This window comes from Dipodomys merriami, unplaced genomic scaffold (genome assembly GCF_024711535.1).
Source record: "Dipodomys merriami isolate MVZ:Mamm:240054 unplaced genomic scaffold, mDipMer1.0.p SCAF_249, whole genome shotgun sequence".
In the NCBI taxonomy this organism is placed as follows: Eukaryota; Metazoa; Chordata; class Mammalia; order Rodentia; family Heteromyidae; genus Dipodomys; species Dipodomys merriami.
The window spans coordinates 182,508-210,401 of NW_027203926.1; the positions used below are offsets into that span (position 1 = coordinate 182,508).

At 38.7% G+C, this 27,894-nt stretch overlaps 1 protein-coding gene across 1 annotated transcript; it reads right to left on the reverse strand.

Annotated features, from left to right (window-relative positions):
- Positions 1–586: 586 nt before the first annotated feature.
- LOC138836091 (nucleolar complex protein 3 homolog) lies at positions 587–27,769 on the reverse strand. The gene is made up of 21 exons (XM_070034578.1): positions 27,651–27,769; positions 26,607–26,814; positions 24,093–24,222; positions 21,544–21,701; positions 20,004–20,060; positions 17,806–17,936; positions 16,793–16,954; positions 16,491–16,584; positions 15,176–15,351; positions 14,688–14,816; positions 12,686–12,817; positions 10,869–10,949; positions 10,475–10,575; positions 8,885–8,957; positions 8,375–8,438; positions 7,349–7,420; positions 6,836–7,017; positions 5,576–5,704; positions 4,865–4,962; positions 2,871–2,955; positions 587–2,604 (listed from the first exon to the last, which is right to left on the reverse strand). Exons 1-21 carry the CDS (start codon positions 27,657–27,659, stop codon positions 2,476–2,478), a joined length of 2,400 nt encoding a protein of 799 aa, XP_069890679.1. The 5' UTR covers positions 27,660–27,769; the 3' UTR covers positions 587–2,475.
- Between the last annotated feature and the right edge of the window lie 125 nt (positions 27,770–27,894).

Sequence of the window (27,894 nt, forward strand, 5' to 3'; positions counted from 1 at the left end):
TCTATAATCCTAGCTACAAAGGAGGCTGAGATCTCAGCATCACAGTTCGGAATCCACCTGGACAGGTGGATCAAATGGTAGAGTGCTAGCCTTGAGCACAAAAGCTCAGGGACAGCACCCCTAAGTTGAAGCCCCAGGACCAGCATGCAAACCAAGAAAAGAAGCGACCTCAAAAATACTTTAAAAACTCATATATACTAAGCTGATACACACACTCCACTACTTGGGAATGATAAAAGAATTTTTTTTTGGGGGGGTCCAGTTGTGGGGCTTGAACTCTGGGCCTGGGAACTGTCCCTCAGCTCTTCAGCTCAAGGCTAGCACTCTACCACTTGAGCTACAGCACCACTTCCGGCTTTTTTCTTTTTGCTTATGTGGTGCTGAGGAATCGAACCCAGGGCCTCATGCATGCAAGGCAAGCGCTCTACCACTGAGCCACCTTCCCAGCCCCAAGAAATTTTTTATATTCACTTATTTTACAAGAAAAGCTCTAAGCTCCACACCAAAATAATTGCTTTTACAGATTTGAATCAATAGGTGTCTATTTAATTGGCCTGTTATCCAATTTTTTTTAAATTCTCACAAAAACAGGGAACAAAGAAAGCTATTTTATTCAATTATTAACAGAAAATATTTGTACATGAATTTCATAGACTAAAATGGCTATTACATAAAATATTGCTTTATAATTAATATTCATAATATGCATTTTACCTGTATGAAAATTTTTTTGGCCATGGCAGGGGGGCTTGAACGCAGAACTCATACATTTAACTCAGCTTTATTGACACTCTACCCACTTGAGCCATAGCTCCACTTCTGGCTTTCTGCTAGTGAACTAGAGATGAGGGTCTCTTGGTTTTACCTGCCTGAGTTGACTTTAAACTGAGATTCTCAGAGCAGCTAGAATTTTAGGTGTGAGCCACCAGTGCCCAGCTTGTATGAATGAAATTTAAGGAGGAAAACAAGGCCTTTTCTGGGTACCCTAGGTCCCTAAAACAGAATAGTAGAGTCTTGGATTTGGTTTCTCCCAGAACAATTCCACTCCCATCACTGCATAGCTTATTAAGAAAAAGCACACAACTGTTAAATGCTAGAACCACATTCACACTTTCCTTGAAAGGAGCCATAATAAACACTTCTTTTTCTAAAAGGCCAAATTAGGTTAGTTCAACAAGAGCCAATCACATGACTCCAATTGTAAGCTATTATTTTCTCAAAAATAGTGTAATAATAGATTTGCTCAAATTTAGATTGTTTTTTTAAAAGTATATATTTGTAGAGTAGCTAAAGAGGGAAAAAATCATATTGTCAGTCATGATTTGTTTTGTGCTCTATATTCTAATTTTAGTATAATAATTTCAGTAAGATTTAGCCCACAGACTTTTTGTATGTGGTGCTTGGGATGAAACCCAGGGATTTCAACTAAACTATAGCCCTAGTTCCTAAAAATTTTTTCTTTTCTTTTTCCTTCCTTCCTTCCTTCCTTCCTTCCTTCCTTCCTTCCTTCCTTCCTTCCTTCCTTCCTTCCTTCCTTTCCTTCCTCCCTCCCTCCCTCCCTCTCTCTTTCTTTCTCTTTCTTTTTTATTTGTGAGGTTTTTGGAAACAGGGTCTGGCTCTCTAGCGCAATTTGGCATTAAACTTCTGATCCTCATGCCTCTGCTGGGATTATAGGCACGCACCAACACATCCAGCCTCCCCAAAGATGAAAAAAACAAAATTACAACATGTACATTAAGTTGTAAAAAGCTATCATCCATCACCTTTATAGTAACAATAAAAAAGCCAGGCACCAGTAGTTTGTAATCCTAGCTACTTAGGAGGCTTAGATCTGAGGCTATCAGTTCAAAGACAGGCCTGGCAGACTCTTATCTGCAATTAATCACAGAAAAAGCCAGAAGTGGTGCTGTTGCTCAAAAGGTAGAGTGCTAGCCTTGAGCAAAAGGAGCTTAGAACCAGCACCCAGGCCCAGGGTTCAAGGTCCAGGACTGGCAAAAAAAACCAAATTTTTTTTTTAAAAGCTATCATTGGTCAGGTGCTAGAGGCTCACGCCTGTAATCATAGCTATTCAGAATCTTGAGATCTGAGGATGACAGCCCAGGCAGGTAATTCTGTAAAGACTCTTACCTCCAATAACCAGCAAAAACCCAGAAGTGAAATTGTGGCTCAAGTGCTAAGAGTGCTAGTCTTGAGCTCAGGGATTGAGCACACAGGTCCTGAGTTCAAGCTCCATACTGACACACACAAAAGAAACACTTCATTAAGAAACAGATATCCAAAGCTGGAGTAAAAACAGGTTTTCAATTCTCTCAGTGAAATATTTCACACGTGGGGCCCAACCCTGTCCCTGGAAATGGCATCCTTCGTAGGAAGTTTTCCTCATATAAAATGAAAAAGCCCCAAGTTAACCACTTAAGAGCTGCTTATACACAAGTACATATATACAAAAAAATCCACTGCTGCTGCTTTTTTGTACTACTGGAGTGGTGTTTTCAAATATTTGGTGAAGTCCAAAGAGGAGGGAGCGGGAAGTTCATTGCAGTATTTTTTGATTAGCTGATTTAAATCTTCATTCAAAAATGGAGTCCCTTGTAAAACCTTATCCTGAAAAAAGGTTAAAATACCATAAGTTAAAACTAAACTGGAGCAAGAGCTAATATCAACTGGTGAAATGCAGTCATGAGCAATGTGTGTCAGGTCTTGGTCATACTCTATACAATGTATAGACCACTTCTGTAGAACCCTAACCTCAAACTTCCATCCTACCATCTACCAATCAAGCACGATAAAGCAAGCAAGCAGTAAAGTTACTGAGACATCCTAGTGTAGTTTTTATTTCTTCTTTTAAAAAAATGAAAAGTATCACATACCTTCTTTTTGGAGTATGAAGACTCAACAGGAGGATTGAATGTCATTGTTGCCATACTAAAAGCCTCAAAAAGTTCAACTGCAGATCTACAATCACAAGTAAGAATTTTAGAAAAATCTTATCTGTTAAATTTAAGATAGATTATAGCCAAAAAATGAAACCAATTAACTCACTTGAAATAAATCTTATGTTCCTCCGCAATTCAACTATGCTATTAAAATCCAATTACATTTAGAAATGAAGGTCTACAGCCCAAAGAGAAAGCTACAGAGAAACACCAAACAAAAATCCCAACTCAACTATAGTTATGTGAATGATAAACACCCAAGTCTAAGGTCACTGGAGCTGGAGGAATGAAGCACGGAGTCAGTTTCCATGGGCTTCAAACACCATTCAACTGAGCAGCTAGGAGTCTCGAAAAACAAGAAGTAATTCAAGACAGAGAATATGCCTATCCTCGTGGCATACCAGTGAATATTTCATGATCTGGAGTTAGCTCACATTTGCCCAGGCAGATAGGGGCTGTGACTAGACTCACGCTCTAAGCTCCATTCCCCAGAAGAGCAAATCTTTGGGATAAACCCATTCTTCCTCATCTTCCAGAAAAGGAAAACTGCTATAAAAGAGGCAAACACAGGCTGCAGGTATAGCGCAAGTGCTGAGTACTTGCATCTCAAACATGAGTTCCTTAGTTCAAAGTCAGTATTGTAAGAAGAAAGGGACAGGAGGGATGTTTAGGAGTAGTAATAAAAGCATGCCCAAAACTGGCTATTGCAAATTAGAATGATAGTGTTTTCTCCCTTTCTGAAAGAGAGGGCTGAGGAGTAGAGACAGGGAACAGCTACTTTTGCAACTTTTGAAAATTTCCAAAAAAAAAAAAGTTGGAGAAAGCAACTTCTTTAAAAGTCCTAAAAGAAAAGTGGAAGAATGTAACGTGGGATATAGGAATTACCCAGCGAGCTTCTTATAGAGCCAAGGTAGGTTCTCTTGCCTGGCCATGGAAAGAAGCTGCTGCCCTTCAGTGTGGCTAGGTTCAATGGCATCCTCCCTCTCTCCTTCTCTTCCTCTCTCATTCTCTATCTCTTTCTTATTGGAAAGGTGATGTACAGAGGGGTTACAATTATATAAGTCAGGTAATGAGTACATTTCTTTTTGAACAGTGTCACCTCCTCCCTCATTTTCTCCCAGTTTTTTGCGCCTCTTTTCTATCATCCTATTTTTTCCCTTTTGCTACTAACAGGACCATTAAAAAAAAAAGGGAAGAAAGGAAGGTCACCAGGGGTGGCCTCAGGGCTGTGTGGTATTTTCATCACCTGTTGAGCCTGAACAAGGACAGGCATGCAGGAATTTACTTTCCTATTCTTTTGATGTCTCTCTAATATATAAAACTTATTACAAAAAGAAAAAAAAAAAAACAACACAAAAAAAGGTCGGGTGCCAGTGGCTCATACTTGTAATCCTAGCTACCCAGGACTGAAATTTGAGGATCATATCTTAAAGCCAGCCCAGGCACAAAAGTCCATGAGATTTTTATCTCCAATTAACCACTAGAAAGCCAGAAGTGAAACTGTGGTTCAAATGTTATAGTGCTAGATTTGAGCAAAAAAGCTGAGGAACAGAACCCAAGCCCCGGGACTGGCATTAAAAAAAAAAAAAAGTAGTTTTCAGTGATTACCTAAACCAAACTTAATAAAATTACAGCCATCATATTTATTCCATAGTAAAATTCAGGAATATGAAGTCAAACCAAATGTAGATGCCCACATGTACTCTATAGTTTATAATCTAGTACATTCATAATCCAGTACTTTCTAGGGTTTTATCCCTGTGGTGCTGAGAATCAAGCTGATGACTTTGAACTTGCTGATAAACAACAGATAAGTATTCTACAACTGTGCTATATCTACCTGACTTAGAACGAGGCAAGGTTCTGGGTAAAGTCAATAATAATGATAATAATATAAAAATAACAACATAGAACTTGCTAAATATTACCTTCGGCTCAACTCTGGTTTGAGTGCTTCAGAGCCCTCCAAAGGGGCTCCAGCGATGAGGTGGGCTGCAAACCTTTGCACTATGGGATGGTAATGCCTCTGAGGAGGAAGCGGTACAAGGTCGTGCACAATTCAGTACTTTAGAAAACATCAACTACAGTAAACACTTTCTTTAGTAAAGTATATCAGATTTTAGAGATGCCTATATATGGAACTCATTTGAACTATGCACTTACACACAGAATATTAACTTTGCTTACAGGATTAAAACCCAAATGTGTTTGATGGCCAAGTGAACAGTAATACAGCTTAGTCTTGCTTTATAGTATAAAAAGCACAAACAAAAACCAATTTCTATTTGAGTGAAAAACATTGACAACAGGTTGCCCAATGCTCCTGCTTCCCTCTAGGCTCATTCGAATGCTGTCTTACACTACAGTATTCAGCCAATGCCACCTTGAAATGGCTTATGGCAGTCTCCTTCCATACAAAACAAATGCCCCCCAGCAATCCCCTTTATACTCTGAATAGTGTCAAGAAGAGTCAACAAGCATCACCACACTTTCCAGTGTTCACAAATGTCCAAGTAAAATGTACCAATACTAAATCAGTATTCCAAAAAAGATACTCCAACACTGAAGTACCTTGGCCAACATAACTATGAGACAAAAGCGCAAACACACGGATTGCAAGAACGAAGGGTAGCCCTCACCCGCAGCGCATGCAGCTCCCATAGGGCCGTGTTCTGTGCATTACAGTACTCCGGCTCATCTAGCTCTGGGAGGAACACTCCACTTCCCTGAGAGTCACTATCCAGCAACAGGTCTGCTTTCGGGAAAGTCTGCAAAATTATCACATTAATTTGAAGAATGTTATTGGTCTATACTTGCATCTCATTTAAATGGTTATAATAAGGGACATAACATCTACTTTTAATAAAAAATAATTTAACTTTATCAAAAAGAAAAAATTCCTTGTTTAGAAATGAATTAATTGTCTTTAAACCAGAATATTATTTTCTTCCCTCCAAGCCTACTCTAGGTATCTTTCTCTTACTCTTGGAATCTTTCTTGTAAAATATACAGCCAATACATGTATAAAGATATTCATGACATCACTTGTAATAGCAATAATGACAACTATGTGAATGAAAATAACTGATACCCCCAAGAGAATAACAAAAGAACAGAAAAGCCAGACTACCCAAATCTAAGTTCCACTTTCTGTTACACGTGCTGTTACTTATAGACCTCTTTCCCCATGTGTAAAATGGGAACAATATGAGTAGCTATGTTAGAAACATTAGGTGAGGGGCTGGGAAGGTGGCTCAGTGGTAGAGCACTTGCCTTGCATGCATGAGGCCCTGGGATCGATTCCTCAGCACCACATAAGCAAAAAGAAAAAAGCGGGAAAGTGGCGCTGTGGCTCAAGTGGTACAGTGCTAGCCTTGAGCTGAAGAGCTGAGGGACAGCACCCAGGCCCAGGCCCAGAGTTCAGGCCCCACGACCAGACCCCCCCCCAAAAAAAAAAAGAAACACTAGGTGAATTAAGGTTTGTAAAACAGTTATTATAACAGCCACAGGTATGAAGAAAGAACTGTATCAGTGATAGTTTAACAAACAACTAAATTCACTTTAATCATTAAGGGATAAAGTAGGTCACATCTTAATCATTAAGATACAAAGTATGGCTAGGCATAGCTGTGTATGCCTATAATCCCAGCTACTGTGCTGCAGAGGAAGGAATACCTCGTGTGTCAGGCCAGCCAGTGTCTCAAACACAATAATAGTCCTGAGGTATGGCTCAAATGTGTGAGACCCTAGGTTCAATCACCAATACCACACTGAGGGAAGGAGAGAAGGAGGCAGAGACACAGAGTTTCTGCTTTAAAAAAAAAAAGTGTTTATGTGTGTATGTCAACAAAATGCCACTACACCCTAAGAACTCAACTTTCCACTGAATCACTACTTACATGCATTAATGTTCTGGCAGTGGCTAAAATGCCAATGCTTGAGTTTGGAAGAACCTGAAGAGCAAGTGTGCAGAGGCGCTTGATGAAGGCCAGGGCTCGCTGCTGGGACACTTGCTTTCTGCGCTTGGTAAGCATGACATCCAGGCACTGGAGAACAATCTCAACACCTTCGTTGGTTGCACCTAAAATACCACACACATCCTTCAGGGCTTTTCTTGCTGCTTCTTCATATGCAACTTCCCTGAACTCCAGTAAAAAACCAACCCATTTTCCTAACCAATATACTAGTGATGTGCTGCTCAGAGATATGGTGGGCTATATTTACTAAATTCCCAGTCAACTCCAAGAACTCACTTTCCAAATCTTATGTAAGGTAAAATACAGATAGATGCCTGTCATTTAATATGTCCAGCATTTTATGTACCAGTTCCCATTTCTCATTGCCTATTTTTTCTAGGCATAACATTCATGGAAGATAAATATATGCATTATGGAAACATTAAGTATACATACCTGCATGTAACTTGAACAGTGTTTTGTACAGATGTGTGTAGAATTTCATTGGATCGATATTTAAAACATCACCTTTGAAATGAAAACAAACATAATTACCTAAGTTATAGCTTCAAAGACAAAGCAAAAAAAAAGTTGATTAAGAAAAGATTTTAGCACTATAGAAGTTCCTCAAAAGACTAAACGTAGAGCAATTCCACTCTTGGGCATTTAATCAATAGATCACAAGCAAGACCATACTAAAGCTACCAGCACAAGCATGTTTACTGCAGCATTATTTACCATAGCCAAGATATGGAATCAGCCCAGATGCCCTTCAATGGACAAATGGATCAAGAAAACATTGTATATGTATACAGTAGAATTCTATCCATTCATCAAAAAAATGATATTGTATCATTAGTAAGGAAATGCAAAGACTTCAAAAATTATATTAAATAAAGTAAGCCAGACCCAAAGAAAAATAGAATGCATAGTTTCTCTCATTTGTGATAACTAGAATGTGCATATAAATCTACAAGTAAACACAATGGATGGTTTAAAAAAGAGACACTGGGACACAATAAATCATACAGGTCTCTAGGCATTCTCACACAGTGAGACCAAAGGAGGATATTCTTAGAAGAATACAAAAAGCGTAATGTGCATCTGGTCATATAAAATGATATTTATTGAAATTAACTCCAGGAAATGGTAACAAAGAGTTTTTTTTTTCTTTGTTGCTGTCTTGTTTTCTTTTCCTTTTGTCTTGTTTGTTCATTTACCTATTTTTGGAAGGGGAAGGGGAAGCAAAGAATGGGACAGGGTGAAAAAATGCAGCAGTGATTAAACTAGACACTATGCTGAAAATGAACTATGCAACTTGTGGGTGGTGACAGGAAGGAAAAAACTGGGAGAGCATGAGAGAAGAGGTGACATTGTTTAAAAAGAAATGTACTCTTTATCTGATTTATGTAACTGCTAACCCTCTGTACATCACCCTTACAATAACAATTTTTAAAATGCATTAAAAAAAGCCTATTTTACCTTGTCCAGAAAGAATATGAAATGCAGTCTGGACACAGTGAAGACTTTCTTGATAGCTTAAGTCCTTTAAAAAAAAAAAAAAAACAATGATAATTAACCAGGGGCTGGTGGCTTATAGATAGTCTTAGCTAATCAGGAAGCAGAGATCAGAAGGACTGTAATTCAGAAGGATTACAGTTCTTAGCTAATCAGAAAGCAGAGATAAGAACAAGTAGGCAAAAAGTTTTCAAGACCCCATCTTAACAGAAAAAGCTGGGTGTGTTGGTGTGATAAGCGTGTCATGCTAGCTTTGGTGAAAAGTATGAATAGGTGGATCTCAATTCTGGCCAGCCCAAGCAATGAATGAGATCCTAGCTCAAAAACAACCACAGAAAAAATGGCTGGAGATGTGGCAGAAACTTAGAGCACCTGCCTACCAAGTGTGAAACTCTTGAGTTCCAACCCCAGTACAGCCAAAAACAAAACAAAAAGACTGATAATCATCATTTATATATGTTAATAGTAACTTACACCAGACTCAATGAGTGTGTGAAGAACTACTAACAAATCATCAAAAAACTCCACATTTATAAGATGAGCAAACCTAGAAGCAAACAAAATAACTTAGTTAAATGAGGTTATTAATACTTTTTATAAATTTCAGATTGCTTTTTTAAATAATTCACACACTGTTGGACATTTTACTTGATAGGGATATATGACTACTAAACAATAAATTAAAATGTTTTAAAAATATTTTTGTCCTGATAAAGAAATTGCTAAGAATAAACAACTTCTCTGAGCAAAGCCCATTATGTTTCTAATAGTCATCTTAAGTCATAAAGGGGCCAGCAGCCTCAGCTTCTAGGAAAAAGGAGCATAGAAGAGAGAAAGAGATTTATGCTATTTGCAAGAAGCTGGATCTAGAACAGGGAGTGTATGTAGCTCAGTGGTTTGTTTGCACAATACATAAGGTTCTATCTTACCCAGTCAGAATGGCAGCCATCAAGAAAACAAATGTGCTGATGAAGATGGGGAGAGGGGAATCCTCATATACTGATAAGATTATAAACTAATGCAACCATTATGGAAAAGTCAGTATGGAGGTTCCTCAAAAGATTAAAACTAGATCTTCCGGGCTGGGAAGGTGGCTCAGTGGTAGAGCGCTTGCCTTGCATGCATGAGGCCCTGGGTTTGATTCCTCAGCACCACATAAGCAAAAAGAAAAAAGCCAGAAGTGGCACTGTGGCTCAAGTGGTAGAGCGCTAGCCTTGAGCTGGGACAGCGCCCAGACTCAGAGTTCAAGCCCCACAACTGACAAAAAAAAAAAAAAATAAATAAAAATAAAAATAAAAAAAAAAAAATTAGATCTTCCCTATGGCCCTTCCATACTACTACTGTTTACATATTCAAAGGAGTGTAAATCAATATACAAGGAAGACACCTGCATACTCATGTTTGTTCAGAGCTGCTCACCATAGCTAAGGGGCTGAACAGATGAATGAATAAAGAAAATATGGAACACACACCATGGACTATTACATAGCCATAAAGAAAAATGAAATCATGTCATTTGCAGGAAAATGGATGGAACTGGAGGTCATCATTTTGACCAAGATAAGGCAAGCTCAAAAACCAGACACTGTGTTTCATTTGTGAAAACTAGACCCAAAAATGTACTTGTAGATAAATACATACATATAAATGCACATACATAGAACATGATTCTAAGTATGGGACTAATTAGGAGGATGAGGAGGAGAGAGGGATAAAGAAAGATGACACAGGGCTGGGAAGGTGGCTCAGTGGTAGAGCGCTTGCCTTGCATGCATGAGGCCCTGGGTTCGATTCCCCAGCACCACATAAGCAAAAAGAAAAAAGCCAGAAGTGGTGCTGTGGCTCAAGTGGTAGAGCGCTAGCCTTGAGCTGAAGAGCTGAGAGACAGCGCCCAGGCCCAGAGTTCAGGCCCCACGACTGGAAAAAAAAAAAAAAATAAAAAAAAAAAAAAAAAAAAAAAAAAAAGAAAGATGACACACTAGGCACCATTGTTAAAATTCATGGTTACTTTGATCTTCTGAATTTAGGAAGAATCTGAAAGGTATTGACCTACAAAGCCCTTACTTGGCAAGACCTTCCAGAACTGCGGGTAGAAGAGGTGACCGTCGGGCCTTCTTCAGTATTCTGAAGTAGGTTACAAATACAATATTCAAAGTCTCTGTGTGCTGGCAGAGGAAACAGACAGCATCACTTCAGGTTTGAGTTCACTGAGGTGGCATAACTTCAATTTTCAACACTAAATCTTTTTTTCCAATTCCTCCCAATTCAATCTTTGGAACATTAAGGAAAACATAGTAAAAAGTATCTTGTGATTTCATAAAACCAGCACCAACCACATCATCCTGTCTTGTACCTAAGCCACATAATATTAAATCAAAATTATACACACAATGAATCTCTATTTAAAATCATCATCTAACACAACACCTAGAAAACAACCAGAATGGCAACTGCCTACCAGTTTAAGTTTCTTCTCAGTACTTTCTGATGCTTCTGCCTCCCGAAGCTCTCGCTCTAGTTTCTCTTCTGCTTTCTTCCACTGAAGTAGAAGGGGAAAAGTGAACATACCACTCAGTGAACAAAGCAGAGGAAGATCAACTTATAAAACAATCAGAAAACAGGTATCTGTGAATTCAAATGTAAGCAGTGGTTGCCTTTTGGGAAAAAGGTAGAATCAGACTGTAGAAAGACCAAAAAGAGGATTTCTACTCTTGCACCAATTTTTTTCTTGTTTGTTGGTGCTCAAGGTTTTTCCTGCTGAGTACCAGGAAAGCACCTCTACCATTTAAGCCATGGCCCCACCCACTTTTGCTTTAGCTAGTTTGTGCTTTTTGCCCATGACAGCCTAGAACTCCTTCCTTTCCTACCTAGGAATTCCTATGTAATCCTAGCTAGGATTACAGGTGTGAACTATCATAGTACATAGAACTTACTCTTTGAAATAGGGTCTTGCTAATCTTTTCTTGGGTTGGCCTCAAATTATGTTGTCATTTCCACCTTCTAAGTGCCTGGAATTTACAGGAATGTACCATCGTGCCCAGTCCTATATATATGAAACCAGATATATTATCAGACTCATTCAGAGATGGCTGTATCTGGAAGATGTTTTCTGTTTTGTTATTATAGGCAACTATGTAATCCTAATAAACGGTTTATAAGTGCTTTGGGAAATAATCAATACACTAATGTTATTACCATGGTAACAATGTTTATGAAGCTTGCCAAGGGCTATGAACTCTATGTGTTTCATATACATATCCTCACCTATTCTTTGGAGGTATGGGGGTTCTTGAACACAGGGCTTTGCACTTGCCAAGTGCTCAATCACTTGAACCCTGTTTCCAGTCCTACTTCATTTCATTTAAACTATAAAATGACTGTATGGGGTAGGCACTCTGCATCGCATTTCTAAAAACAATGTGTCTAAAGTCTCAGTCTGGAATTTCAACCCAGGATTAATAACAGACTAGAATTCCAACCAGTTAAAAACAAACACCAAAAATATGATTCAATTTAACAGAAACTTACATGAATGCATCCTTTCTGTTAAAAGAAAAAAGTCTGTACCATGATTCTAAATTGATCTAAGAAGCCAAAGGACAAAAGCCTACATGACCAAAATATCTCTTCACCTACTTCTATTTCCTATGAACTATCATATATATTACATTAACTGGGAAAAATAAAAATTTCTTTCTTTTTTTTTGGGCCGGTCATGGGGCCTGAACTCTGGGCCTGGGCGCTGTCCCTCAGCTCTTCAGCTCAAGGCTAGCGCTCTACCACTTGAGCCACAGCGCCACTTCCGGCTTTTTTCTTTTTTCTTATGTGGTGCTGAGGAATCGAACCCAGGGCCTCATGCATGCAAGGCAAGCACTCTACCACTGAGCCACCTTCCCAGCCCGGGAAAAATAAAAATTTCTAAATGTTAGATTTCAAAATGTGTTTCTTTTCTGAGACAGTTTCAGAATGTGGCCTCAAACTCCTGGGGAACTGAGTAGCAGCTAGGGCTATAGGCATGTGCCACCAGATTTTACTATGATTTAAAGCCAGGTGTAGTAGCACATACTGTTATCACAGCTCTAGGAAGGCTAAGGTGGGAGGATTATGAGTTGGGAGGCCAGCCAGAGCTACATACATAGTAAGACACTGCCTTCCCCCCCCCACCAAAAACAGTAATTCCTTTCTCCTTAACTATTATTTACCTATGCCTAAACTATGGTTTTCATCTAAGATCAAATAAAACAATACTTAAAAGAAAAAGAAACTAAATCCAACCTTTCTTTGCATTCTTGATAGAGTCTTTCTTTTTTCCTTGAAAGTCATGAACTTTTTTGGTTTATTTATGTCCTCTGTGTCTTTTTTTACTTCCACTTCTTTAATTCTTAGGCACAAAAATGTTTTTAACATCTAATATTGAAAGAATACAAATACACAACTTAATACTTATACTGACTTTAAAAACTCTAAGAAAGATTAACATTTTACAATGTTATTTCTTCATTCATACGAAACCACTTTGAAACATCTTTTATACAAAGTACCTATATCCTTCTGCCAGTCATATTCAGTTATTTATGTCTATAAAAGAACATCAGTCATTTGCTAACTACAAAAAACTTTGTTGCTTCAGGAGTATATAAGGAAGAACAAACGCTACTTGCAGGTAAGATCAGAAAACAGCTTAACTAAGAAAAAAAATTGTGTCACAAAGGTTTAATATCCTTATTTTGTAGTATAGTCTACAGACAGTTTTGATCTTTTGATACTATTTTATCCCCAGAACCGAGAGTAGTACCTGGCACATACCAAATTTACTGAAATTAAATATTTTAAAAATTATAAGAGGTCATTAAGAAAGATAAATACTTGATGAGAAAATCTGGCAAATAATATAAACAAGTAAAGTTCAAATAAGTAGTACATGAACTGTAGGGAGTAGAACCTTACTAATAAATATTTAAAAATAAACACGCAATGTATGTGTAAAGATGATAAATAGTAAGATACACAAGGGAAATGATACTCATATCCCTAATAGGAATGTAAGTGATAAAAATGTTTTAGAAAACAATTTGGCACTTTCTCTCAAGTTTTGTTTTTGTTTTGTGCCAATCTTGGGGCTTGAACTCAGGGCCTGCATGCTGCCCCTGAGAGCTTCCTTTGCTAGTGCTTTACCACTTGAGACATAGCTCCACTTCTTACATTTTTGTAATGTACTAGAGATAAGAGTCTCACTGGACTGGGATGTGGCTCAGTGGCAAATCACTTGCCTAGAAAGTACGACATGCTGGGTTCAATCCCCAGTACAAAAAAGGAGAAAGACAAAGAAAATAAAAAGTCTCACAGACCTTCCTGCCCCTGCTGGCTTCAAACTGCAATCCTCAGATCTCAGCCGATTGCAGGAATGAGCAGCCAGTGCCTGGCCTCTCTCGAGTCCCACCCCCCGCACCCCGGTCGTGGGGCCTGAACTCTGGGCCTGTGCACTGTCCCTCAGGATCTTCAGCTCAAGGCTAACGCTCTACCCTTGAGCCACAGCACCACTTCCCAGCTTTTTCTGCTTACGTGGTGCCGAGGAACCGAACCCAGGGCCTCATGCATGCAAGACACGCACTCTATCACTGAGCCATCTTCCCAGCCCCCTCTTTCATGTTCTTAAGTGGGATTTCTGTTAGATCCAGCATTACAGTTCAGAAGTATAACTCACAGAATATGAAAAAATAATATGGCCAAAATGTTCTCTCCAACAGCAAAAATCTAGAAGTAACTCAGATGCCCTTTAGAGGGTTCTATATATTCACAGTAAGATAGTCTGATGGACATTACAAAGAAGACAGATCCTGGGACTGGGAAAGTGGCTCAGTGGTAGAGTGCTTGCCTTGCATGCATGAGGCCCTGGGTTCGATTCCTCAGCACCACATAAGCAAAAAGAAAAAAGCCGGAAGTGGTGCTGTGGCTTAAGTGGTAGAGCGCTAGCCTTGAGTGGAAGAGCTGAGGGACAGCGCCCAGGCCCAGAGTTCAGGCCCCACGACCGGACCCAAAGAAGACCGATCCCCATATAAGTTCATGGGACAGAACAGTCTTCATAGTATAAGTACACATCTGCACAGACACACAGCTTGGAAGGCCGTTAACACACCAATACTAAGGGTTTACATTTACTGAGGTTGAATACTTTCACTTTGCATTTTTTATACTTTCTTTAGGAATAAATTACTAAACACTGAAAATTAACCTTGTAATTTAAAGACAGATGCAGAGTAAGAAAAGAAAGGCTTACCTCTGGCCTAACGTCATAATTTCTGCCCTTCACAAAGCCAGAAATCACTTTAATTACACCAAGAGAAGCTTGACCTAATTTATCTTGTTTAAAAAGTTTCTTTACAGCCTCACAACACATTTCAGATATCTGAAAAATAAAATGTTACACTAAATCAATGTTCCTAAGCTTCCCCCTTCTCATACTGAAGGTCAGATAGATAAGGGGCAGTCCTCGCTCTGTGGGGTGTGGAAGGCACTCCTGGCCTTCACCACTGCCCCAGGAATAACACCTCCCCCACCAACTCAGGACAATCAGAACTGTGTGCAGACACTGCCTCATGTTCTCCAGGACACAAACTTCCTCTTCTTCCAACTGGAAGAAAACGCCAAGAATTTTCTAAAAGAGACAGTGTTTAACAAATGGATACTATTTTACTAACAGAACCAAAAGAATGGGGGGGGGGGTGGAGGTGGGGAGAGCTCATGCAGTGTACAAGAAGAACCCACCGATTTTGAGGTATCATTCATGAGAGGGACAATCAACACGATGATGTTGTTGTGGAAGTTAAAGTGAGGCAGTGCCACCAACAGCTCACACAGGCTCTTCACGGCCACTTCTGCAAGTCCTCTGTAAGCCTTTAAGGATACCACGTTACTTTTCTTCAGCTTCTTTTGCTTCCAGTCTAAGAAAAAGACGACTGTATTTTTCACTTTATTCACTGGTTAACTCTTAAAACTAATTATCTTTCTTTTTAAAGTAAGTGTCTATCTTAAACAAAAGACGACTGTTTTTCTTCACTTTATTCACTGGTTAACTCTTAAAACTAATTAGCTTTCTTTTTAAAGAAAATGCATATCTTTTTTTTTTTTGGGGGGGGGGGAATCCGGTCGTGGGGCCTGAGCTCTGGGCCTGGGCGCTGTCCCTAAGCTCTTCAGCTCAAGGCTAGTGCTCTACCACTTGAGCCACAGCGCCACTTCCAGCTTTTTTTTTTTTTTTTGCTTTTTGCTTATGTGGTGCTGAGGAATCGAACCCAGGGCCTCATGCATGCAAGGCAAGCGCTTTACCACTGAGCCACCTTCCTAGCCCGAAAATGCATATCTTAAACAAAAGCTACCAAGAAAAAAACAGACTTCATGTTAGCTCAGCCTGTTTAGAAAAAGCCTATACCTGTCATGATTACATACAGAGACCATTAGCAACTGAGAGTTTGAACTTTGGACCAAAACAATAAGAAGGTAGAACATTTCATTAATCTTGAAAATAAATTATATGTTGAAATGACAATTTGCAGATAAACACACATATAATTTGCTGTTAAATTTCAATACTTTGTGTGGGATGGGGCTACAATTTTTTAAATGATGTATATAGCATGCTATTTTCAATTTTTTGTTCAGTGTCAATCTACACAAAGCTCTGAGGGTTGCCATTGTAGCTCAGTGGTACACTGCTTGTCTAGCACACACAAGGTCCTAAATTCAATCCCCACACCACAAATCAAGAAAAAATATATAAATAATTACTACAGTTAACACTACTATTAATAACTGAAACATACATGTTAGACACAGTTCTAAGTGCTTTATATTTCTAAACTGAATTACTTTTCATAGTAATTCAATAAGGTAAGTGCTAGTTACCACCCCATTTTTCAGGAAAACTGATAAACACAAAGATTAAGTGACTTGCCTAATATATAAATAGTAAATAGTAGACAAAGACTGAGCTCAGACTCAACTCCTCACCACACACTATACACAAAATACACAATTTACCTTTGTGAGTAGGGTCGTTAATATACCTTTAATATGTTTTTCATACCTTTAACCATTTGCTCCAGATTTTCCAAATAAAATTTATACTGGCTAACCAGGCCTTCTTCAAATTCTCGTAACTTATGGGTTTCTTTGCGCATCTGAAAAGATCAAAAAGATTATTTTAAAGAAGTCAGAACATGAGAACCCCAAACTGGCATAAAATACATGTGTGTGTCCAGTACTGAGAAAAACAATGAAAAACAAAAGCAAGCAAACAAGACAAAACAGCAAAACCATACTATTCTCCCATCTCCAGCTCTCCAAAACTTTCAGCATATTTTCTACAGTAATTGTACCTAGCATTACCTTGGCAGATTTCTCAACTTCTGTGAGAGGCCGGATTTTGTATGAAGGGGTAATATCCTTAAACAGCTCCATCAACGAAACTATCACTAGCTTCCGCACAGTAACAGCTACATCTGGGTCTTGTTCCATGAGCATGGAACGTAGTTCTTTCAGTTTTTTAATCTGTTAAAGAAATCACTTATAAGACTAAAAGAATCACAAGTAATGCTGAAACAACAGCCCCACATTTGATACAGTAAGTAGTCCTCACTTGATGAATCAGGACAGTCAACCACCAAACTCTAGACTAGCTCGCCTCACCAACACTGAAGTTAGAGGGTAACCAGAGTCACTAAAAGATAGCTTGAAAAAGTTAATATACCTATTTGCAGACAGTGAGTCTTCTAGGATGAAATGAGTTTTGGATACAATAACTTTCACAACTCCATACTCAGTTCTGAGTTTCCTGAGTTTACATGCTACAAGCATTTTGATCATTATATACAAGATCCAATGTTAATTCCAAAATACCCCTAAACTAATTCCACTGACTTCTATATAGAATGTTCCTTATTAAAAATTCTACAGTCAGGCATGGCAGCACATCCAAGCACTGGAGATGAGGAAGGAACATTAACATTAGGAGTTAGAGGCCAGTCTAAGATACACAGAGGGACCCTGTGCCAAAACAAAGCAAAACAATCAGTTGAACACATTTGCAAATAAATTCCTCTTCCCTAATACAATGAATTTTTTAGTGTCAATTTTTGATAACTTTTAGAGTTACCAAAAATAAATCCATTATCTTCATTCAGAAATGAGGAAAATTTACACTCAGAATTTAAGTGACTTTCATAAGATCCACAAAGAAACTCAGTTCAGATCAGGATTAGGCTAAGATTGTGTCTACTCCCTTACCTCATCCAGCTACTACAGTCGGTTATTTTCCTTTCTGTGTATGCTCACATACAATAAGAACCTTTGAATATATTATGCATTTACCCCACCTTTAAGAGAGAACTCACACTACCTACATTACTTTCTGGATCTGACAGGATGGCAGAAGCCAAGGTTGCAATATGTATTTTCTTCTCCTGGAGTTTCTTCCTTCTCTCAATCAGATGTTCTTCTACAGTCAGCTCTCGAATAGGCTCTTCAGCTGTCTCTGAAATAGATTAGGGTTTCCCTCTTAAATATTCTTCATTTGCAAGCATCCAAGAAAATTTCATATGTGAACATATATACTTATTTATACACACATACATATCTATACATATATATGTAGGTATATAAGTAAATAAAATACTTTTCTTAGTAGAAAATAATGCTTCTAGCTAAGAATCTTATATTGCCAATATATATCATCTTCTCAACAATCATGTAGAACAGACACTATCATTAGACTCATAAGTAAGGAAGCTGTTTCATAAACCTAATAGAAATGGGATTTGAATCCTGTAAAGTTCATATTCTTAACTACTGTGCTAATAAACCCACAGTAATTTATATTAACTAAGGAAAGGGTAATTAGGATTTTCTTCAAGGATAGAATACTGCTTTTTTCAACTCTGTGTAATAGAGAGAACATATCTATCTTGAGATTCAGAGTGAATAGATGTAATAAATGCATAAATATAATCTGTAATGAGCCTATGATGGATAACGGAAAATAATTAAATAGTTGATCTACCATCCCATGTACACTTACATCTACCTGGTCGAAGTAAAATTTAACAAGCATGTTTTATGACACATTCTAAACTAAAGTCAGGCATGGTAGCAAAAGCCTATAATCATAGGTACTTGAAAGTTAGAGGCAGGAGGACAGAGAGTTAAAGGCAAAAGAAGTTAAGACTCTACCTTAAAAAAACTAACAAGTAAAAACGAGAGGACTGGAGTTGTAGCTTAAATCAATACATACATATATATATAGTATATATATATATACATATATACAGTATATATATATATACACAGTATATATATATTATATATATATACATACACATACATATACACACACACATACATATATCTGGACTTCAGACAATGCAACCATTTTCGTCATTTACACCTAAAAGGTTCATTATTTATAGTTAGATTCTTTTCTTATAATTAAAAGGAATCAAGAGGACCAGGCATGGTGGTACAAACTATAATCTGAGCTACTAAAGAAACAGAAATAGGATTTCAGTCCAAAGCTAGCCTGGGCAAAAAACTTAAGATTCAATCTGAAAAATTTTTTAAAAAGCAAAACAAATTGCAACACTGTTCACAATAGCTAGGATATGGAAACAACCCACATGCCCCATCACAGATGAATGGATCCAAAAATTGTGGTATCTATACACAATGGAATATTATGCAGCCATTAGAAATGACAAAATAATGGCATTTGCAGGGAAATGGATGGAGCTAGAAGGAATCATGTTGAGCGAGGTAAGCCAAGAGCAAAGAGACAAACGGTACATGGTCTCCCTGATAAGTGGATGTTAAATCCAAAATGTTAGGTGATATGACAAAACTAACAGGTCTTAAGAAACAAAGAACTTCCACTCATATGGTCGAACCACTACTAAATATCCCCATGCTGCTGATCACATGTATGGTGTATATGTGTACACCGTTATATGTTATAGACTGTGATAGACAATTTGCTCCAGGAAAGTTAGAATGAACTTGTGACTTTAAATAAGCATCATTATTCCACAATACTGTGAAATTTGGGAAATTATGTAATCACTTAATCACAATTTAAAAAAAAAAACCTTGGGGAAGGTAGGGAGGGAAGGGATGGTAGGGGAAAAACAATGGAGGGGGTAACAATGCCCAATAGGAAGTGTACTCATTACCTTACTCATGTAACTGTAACCCTCTGTATAGTATCTTTACAATATAAAATTAAAAAAAAAAAAAAAGCAAAAGAACTAGGAGTATAGCTCAAGATGTAAAGCACTCGCCTGGCAAGCATAAGACTCTGAGTTCAAAAGAATGGAGGAATTCAGAACAATAACTTTTAAAATTCATGTGTGCCATTATATTGCAAATATGTAAATGGGAAAAATTTTCATAAATAAAAGAGAATATTAAATTCTACATAGTGAAAATTTCATATGTGGGAAAATGAACAGTACTCCAAAATGGACATGCTAGATTTTACTTACTATTATGCAAAAAAAAAAAGTTACTTCTCAATTAGCAATGTAGTCATTGTAAAGATACATTTCATTACCTTCGTTATCTTCCATCTCTTCTTCTTGATCCTCTTCATCTTTGTTAATGTCAACAGCTATTTGGAAAATATACATATTAAAACTATGATAACCATAAAAAGGCCAAATCTAAGTTCAACAAAAGAAAAACCAGAAAAATAGGTATTTGAAAGGGGTGGGGGGTAGGCTGAAGGTGAGAGAAGCAGACGAATGAAAAGAAGGGGGTGGGGAGGAAATGCAGTCAAGAATTCAATGCATATGCTGCAAAATTAGGAAAATTAAGGGAGGGGGTGGTTTGGGAGGGATGGGTAAGGGGTAACATTGATCAAGATGCATTGTATTCATAAAATTTGTTAAATGGCAGCTCCTTTGAACAACTACTTAAACATTAAAAAAAATAAAACTGGACTGGAAAGGTGGCTCAGTGGTAGAGCCCTTGCCTTGCATGCATGAGGCCCTGGGTTCGGTTCCTCAGCACCACAAAAGCAGAAAAAGCTGAAATGGCGCTGTGGCTCAAGTGGTAGAGCGTTAGCCTTGAGCTGAAGAGCTGAGAGGACAGCGCCCAGGCCCAGAGTTCAGGCCCCATGACCGACCCATCCCACCCCAACCCCCCAACAAAAAAAACAAAAACAAAAACCAAGGGGTTAATTATCGATTTCTATTGCTTCTGAAAATAGTTAATGTGCCCAATCTTCAGAAACCATAGAATTTGGCAAAATAAGCTGGGTGCCAGTGGCTCACGCCTGTAATTCTAGCTACTCAGGAGGCTGAGATCTGAGGATCAAGGTTCAAAGCCAACCTGGGCAGGAAAGTCTGTGAGACTCTTATCTCCAATAAACCACTAGAAAATCGGAAGTGGCGCTGTGGCTCAAGTGTTAGAGCGCAGGGACAGCACCCAAGCCCAGAGGGCTTGAACTCAAGCCCCATGACCGACAAGACAAAAAAAAAAAAAAAAAAGAAAGAAAGAATTTGGCAAAATACTCTTGGAAAAGAAAATTATCTTAAAGACTGTCTAGATCGTGCATGCCCATAATCCTTGGCACTTGTGAGACGGAAACCAGAAGGATTGCAGTTTGAGGCCAGCCTAGGGGGAAAAAGTTAGTGAGACCACATTCCATCTCAATAAGCTAGGTGTAGTGGTGGCATGCTTGTAATTCCAGCTATGAGGGAGACAGAGTCCATAGACAGGAGGATCACCATACAGGCAAGACCCTAACCAAAAAAATAACTAAAGCAAAAAATGGATGGGGAATGGCTCAAATGGTAGAGCACCTGCTTCACAAGTGTAAGGTCCTGAGTTCGTCCTAGAACTGATGTAAAAAAATAAAAAAGAAAAATCACCCAAACCTTGTAGGTTCCATTGTACTCACTGTACAATAGACACCTGGATAATCAACCTTATTTCTAGCCCATGTCATCAAGCTTGCAATATGATTAACTGCACCTGTCCCTATTTTGTAGCTATGAGTACAAAGTCAAAGTAAAAGTCATGATGAAACAAAACGTGTCACAGTATTAGTGAGGAACTACAAGTGGACTAAATCAAATGAACAGACTAACCTGGCTTCTCCCGGGTCTGAGGGATGATACCACTTTTATCTTTGATAGGAAGCAAGTGTATCAGTTCCTTCTCAGGTTCTGTTTGCAGAGTTCTTGGTATTTTTTCATATTTATCTATAACATGCTCTTTCTTCCGTTTCTTGGCATGAACTGGATCACTGCAAGAAAAAATCTGTTTTTGGTTTTAATTGGTTTTAAAAGGTATCTGAAAGGCAAGTGCTGGCAGCTCGTGGCTGTAATCCTAGCTACTCAGGAGTCTGAGATCTGAGGATCATGGTTAAAGCTAGCCTAGAGAAGGAAAGCCTAGAGATTCTTATCTCCAATTAACTACCAAAAGAGCCAGAAATGGAGCTTGTAGCTCAAGTGTTAGAGTACTAACCATGAGCAAAGAAGCTCAGGGACAATGCGTGGGCACTAGATTCAAGTCCCAGAACTAGCATTTGCATGTGTGTGCATGCGTACACCAAAGTACCTAAAAACCTATTTTAAAACTACTGTTGACCCATGTACAATGCAGAAGTTAAGAGTACTATAGATGTAACTACCACCCCTCCACCCCACTACAACCCGTTCACCAGAAGCTGTCCTGACAAAAGAACAGTGACCAATACATATTTTACGTTACTCATTACACACAGTGAAAAAATACGGACAGTAAGAGATCAGTTTTAGCTGAGACGTGATTCACTAGAGAGATGAGCTGTTCGTGCCAAGATTATTCATATGACACAGAATTTTCAGCAGATTTTTTTTGTCAGGTGTGGGGCTTGAACTCTGGGCTTGGGTACTGTCCTTGTGCTCTTCAGCTCAAGGCGAGTGCTCTACTGCTGGAGTCACAGTGCCACTTCCGGTTTTCTAGTGGTTTATTGGAGATAAAGAGTCTCAGACTTTCCTGCCCAGGCTGGCTTTGAACTGTGATCCTTAGATCTCAGCCTCCTGAGTAGCTAAGATTACAGGCATGAGCCACCAGCTCCCAGCAGCAGATTCTTAGACAATAGGAGACTGCTACAAAATTACTATTACTAGCTATAGTATAGCTAGTTTATGCAGTTATGATTTAATACTGCATCTTCATGTTTTTCCCTTGACTTTGAATAGTACATGGCCAAGTGTATGAACAAACTTATACATTTCAACTTTTTGTTTTTTTTTGTCGGTCGTAGGGCTTGCACTCTGGGTCTGGGCACTGTCCCTCAGCTCTTTAGCTCAAGGCTAGCGCTCTACCACTTGAGCCACCGTGCCACTTCCGGTTTTCTGGTAGTTTATTGGAGATAATAATCTCACAGTCTTTCCTGCCTGGGCTGACTTTGAACTACAATCCTCAGATCTCAGCCTCCTAAGTAGCTAGGATTACAGGCGTGAGTCACCACGGCTGGCAAATTTCAACTTTTCATAATAGATTTGTATATATTTTATGGTATAAATGACAAAATGTATGATTAACTATAAATATTTTATACATTCATGATACCCTTTAGTTCTTTCTCTATTTGTAGGCTCTGTGGTTTTTCTGCAAGTTTTTTCAAACTATCACAAATATTCCACAAATAATAATAAATGTTTTATACTTATGTCTAGGTGTTAACACTTAAGACTAATAGGCACTGGTCTTGTGGGCTAGAAATAAAGCTAATTATCCAGGTATCTGTTGTAGGCATTCAAATAGCAAATGAACTGTGTTAAGCCTACAGCTGAGACTGAAACTAAAGCTACATCTAGTTTTTCCTTTAGATGTAGAGGTAAAGATGACATTAGCCTTTTTTTTCCCCCAAAATCCTTTAGAGCACACTGTGGAATTTGGAACTAAAAAAATCGAAGTATAAATTCTATATCCATTCCCTATCATCACAGGAAAGCACTAATTCCACCTCTGGAAATTCAAATACTACCTAACAAGGTATAAAAATTAAGTAAGACTGTGGACTGTTTTGCCAGTGCTCAAATGTAATAGTATCCTCTGCCAACTCACTATTCATTCTCAAAAGAAATAAAAATAAGCTGGGCTCTGGTGGCTAATGCCTGTAATCCTAGCTACTCAGGAGGCTGAGATTTGAGGATCACAGTTCAAAGACAGCCTGGGCAGGAAAGTCTATGAGACTTTTTTTTTTTTTTTTGTCGGTCGTGGGGCTTGAACTCTGGGCCTGGGCGTTGTCCCTTAGCTCTTCAGCTCAAGGCGAGCGCTCTACCACTGGAGCTACAGCGCCACTTCAGTCTATGAGACTTTTATCTCCAGAAAACTGGAAAGAAACCACCAGAAAAGTGGAAGTGGTGCTGTGGCTCAAGTGGTAGAGTGCCTTGAGCAGCAGAGCAGAGGGACAGCGCCCAGGCCCAGAGTTCAAGCCCCATGACCAAAAAAAATAAGTATGCAGAAATCAACTTATTTTGCTCAGATATTTATTTAGGAAGTAACTTGGTATCAATCTGAGTTCATTTTTGTAAACACTGAATCTGGGTGAGCATCCTGAACTAATCACCTAAGAAGTGCAATTCAGAACCTACTTTTTGACGGTGCATAGATGTGGATGATTATAACTCAAATGAGATAATACCTAGAAGAAAGATCTCTTGTTAGGAAAGATGCTCTCTGTCCTAAATCCTTCATTAACTGTAGGTCATCTTCATCCATCATATCTAAGGGAAGGGCTTCTTCTTCTTCCTCTTCCCTCTCAATCCTTTTGACTGTTCCACAAAAACAAAATCAGACACATTGATTAGATATAAGAACTCTCTGCATTTTATGGGCTATAATAGAAAAGTCTTATGTTTATCTGATACCTTAGCCTAGTGGGAACACGACTGACATGTTGGGCATGAAAATTCTTTGCTGGATTGGGATGCACTGATCTAGATTAAAATGCCACAATCTTAGTAACTCTGACTCTTAAAAATAAATACCAAGAGCATTTCCATGTCATAGTATCAACAAAAAATAAATGTTTCTTCATACTCAGAAATGTCTCTCACGGCATTTGATTTGAAAACAAATAACATATCTTCCAACTCTTTATCTCCAATGACTTTCACTTCTATTCCACTTTAGCTAGCCTTTCTGAGCCTATATTCCAGATGTTTGTGCTCACCTCTCTGAACAGCTATCACTCAGTTACTTCAATGCTAATAAACAGATTGCAATTCTTTCGCCATTTCATGTTTTACCAATGTATTCTGTCATAACTCCTTCACTTAGACTGCATGGTAACACTTCAACAATTCTCATTCCATTTCTCAACTGCTTTTCTTTGTATACTTAGGACACATCTAACAAAACCTCAAATACAGATCATTCTAACTTCTCTCTCTGCAATCCCTTGATTTTTTTTCTACATCTCTTTTTATTATTTACTGGAAAAAAAAAAAAGGCCAGGTACTAGTGGCTCACACCTGTAATCTTGCTACTCAGGAGGATGAGATCTGAGGACGGCAGTTTGAAGCCAGCTGGGGCAGGAAAGTCCCTGAAACTATTATCTCCAATTAATCACAGGAACAGCCTGAAGTGGTGCTGTGGCTAAACTGGTAAAGTGCTAGCCTTGAGTAAAACGGAGCTCAGGAACAGTACCCAAGCCCAGAGTTCAAGCCCCAGGACCAGCAAAACAAACAAAAAGAGAAATGTACTCATTACCTTGCTCATGTAACTGTAACCCCTCTGTACAGTATTTTCACAATAAAAAACTTATTAAAAAAAAAAGAATGCAAACTAAGCATCAGAAACTATTCTAAGTGCTGATGATACAACTACAAACAAAGTGATCTTAATGTCTTCTCTATCAGGACTTAAAAGGTCTTCCTGGAAGCAATAAGACAGGTAAATACTGATAATTAAATACACATAACTGCTTTTTGGGGGGCGGCATTACTAGAGTTTGAACTCAGAGCTGCATGCTTGCCAGGTAGATGCTTTACTGCTGCACCATGCCAACAGTTCTGGAACTACTGACTTTATGTGAGCATTCTATTTTTCAGACATACCAGCGATCCATGTATTTCCTAGGGTCAGGTTTCTCCTTCATAGACTACCATCACACCCAAATCACATCACCCACCTCATAATAATGATCAAAAGACCTATCTTTCTCCTTTAATGGGACAAGAGGCCATAAGCTAAACACCAATTTTCTATACTAGATTCAATACCATTTGCATCCATCTTTTTTTTTCCCTCTCCCGTCTGTGTGATAGACTTCACTTAGATGCTAAAGACATCCTTTGCTTTTATTTTCATTATAAAACTATTAGCATATCAACCTGTTAAAATTCTAAAACTTAAATGAAAGTATCTAATTTACCTACTTCATTTCTTTTAGCAGATTAAAGTGGCTGACAATTAAGTTACCAACCAAGCCCACATGATTAATAAAAAAAGAGAGAGAGAGAGAGAAACCCAAGTGTTCTTGGATTTTTCATTTCCAGTTAAATGACCTTAGCACAGTAACACTGCCAAGGGGTCAACCAATATTAAGATTAAGAAATGAGATAGAAAGCAGAGAGTGAATAGTTATTTAATAACTAGATATAGACAACTAAATATGAAATGTAAAAGTACCAGTAAAGTTGCAGAACTAGCCTGACGCAAAATGGTAATAGTCTTTTCTTGTTTTATGTAGCTGGCATTCTTGGATAGTTTTACAACAATAATTCAGACAGTGACAGTTCAATTTTACTCCAAGTTTACAAAAAGAAAGTCAACAATTTAGAAAGGAAAGTACATTTTGGCAACCATGTAAAGAATGCACCAGAAAAAAAGTGCGTTTCTTACCTCAGCTACCTACCTGCCAGTGAATGGAGAGGCATCACTGGCCTAATGCACAACATACATTTACATGGCTACTCCAGGTCTGATTTACTAAGTAGTGCATTTCCAGGACTGCACATTAGACAAACTAAGGTTAGCTCTTTCTCACGATGAATTCTCTTAAGAAAAAGCTTTCTCATACTGTGACTTTTTTTCATACTGTAGTAAAGTACATAGGACTTACATCCTTACTTTATTACTAAAAAGTACATTTCTAGGAAAATATTTGGAATGATCTATGGAAACCAGAGCATGTGAAAGCTTTCATAATTACCTGGTCGTTTTTCCTTTGGGTCTTCCAATGGAATGGGTTTCTTAGAAACAGCATCTTTTACAGCTTGCCTTAGTTTCCTCTGCTCTTTCCGGTACTTCTTGAGAGTGCTTTGTTGTTTAAATTGCTTATTTTTTAGCTTGTTTTCAAGTTTGACTTTACTAGTTTTTAACAACTTGCGGAAGCTTGGGACCTGTTTTTTATTCCTCCTCTAGAAAACAACAAGAAAAATACTACATATTGAGAAATGGAACTTATTTTAAAAATCAGGTTAAATAGAATTGATTATAAATCCAACCAATCCCACGGTTTTAATATTTCACAGCCACAGATCTTGCAAGAGATAAAACCAAACCATGGTCTCAGTCCTAAAGACTGGTACCAGACTATCAATGATTCAGGGTTTTTCTATGATTAGAATCCACAGCTGTTCAAATGGATCTAAGATCAACAAAAGGTTAAGAATCTCTCTTGTGGTAAATGGTATATTCAAGACGGTTTAATACCTGTAGCTTTACATATTCAGAGCAAAACAATGGCTGTCTTTAACAATAAATGCCATTTACATACTTTTGTGCTCAGAAAAATTAATCTCCAACAAATCACCTCTAACAGTGTAGTGATTGCTGTTACTCTCAGGTAACTGACGAAGAAGCAAAGACTCACGGAGATTATGACTTGTCAAAGACCTGTAGGGAGTTCTGACTTGGCTCTTCAGATCCCACTTCGCTTGCTGGAGCCCCCACATTCAGAAATCTAAATCCCAGACAGGGCTGGTCCTAATGTTCCCTGAGAATCGGAGGGCAGATATAGCTTTCTACCTCCTGGTCCTTTATGGGATGGACTCATCCCAGTTCTCGCGAGTCTCTGAGAGCTGGCCCGCTTCTCATCCCTAGCAATAGCGTCCTCAAGAGGGTCTCGAAGAATCTGCGAAGACTGACAGCACGGATGCGGGACCCTGGCGGCCGCGCCCGCGGAGATCCCGCCCCCAAGTGTCAGCCAGAACAACCTTCACACCGCGGGAAACCGAGTCCTGAGGACACTTACCGCCTTCATCTTTAGGCCTGAACGCCCAATTCAGCTGGGCCAGCGGTAATCCAGGGTCCAAGGCGAGTAACACACGTGCATAAGCCTCCCTTCCAAACCCGGAAGTTACCTCCGGCCTTTCCGGCCCTTCCGCCGCCGGAAACGGGAGGCGGGACTTCCGGAGGCACGCTCTGACGCACGCCCCCTCGTGGTGAAGGTTTCCAGACCGTGAGCTCGTGGCTTTCCGCCGTGTGTGAGCGCGCGC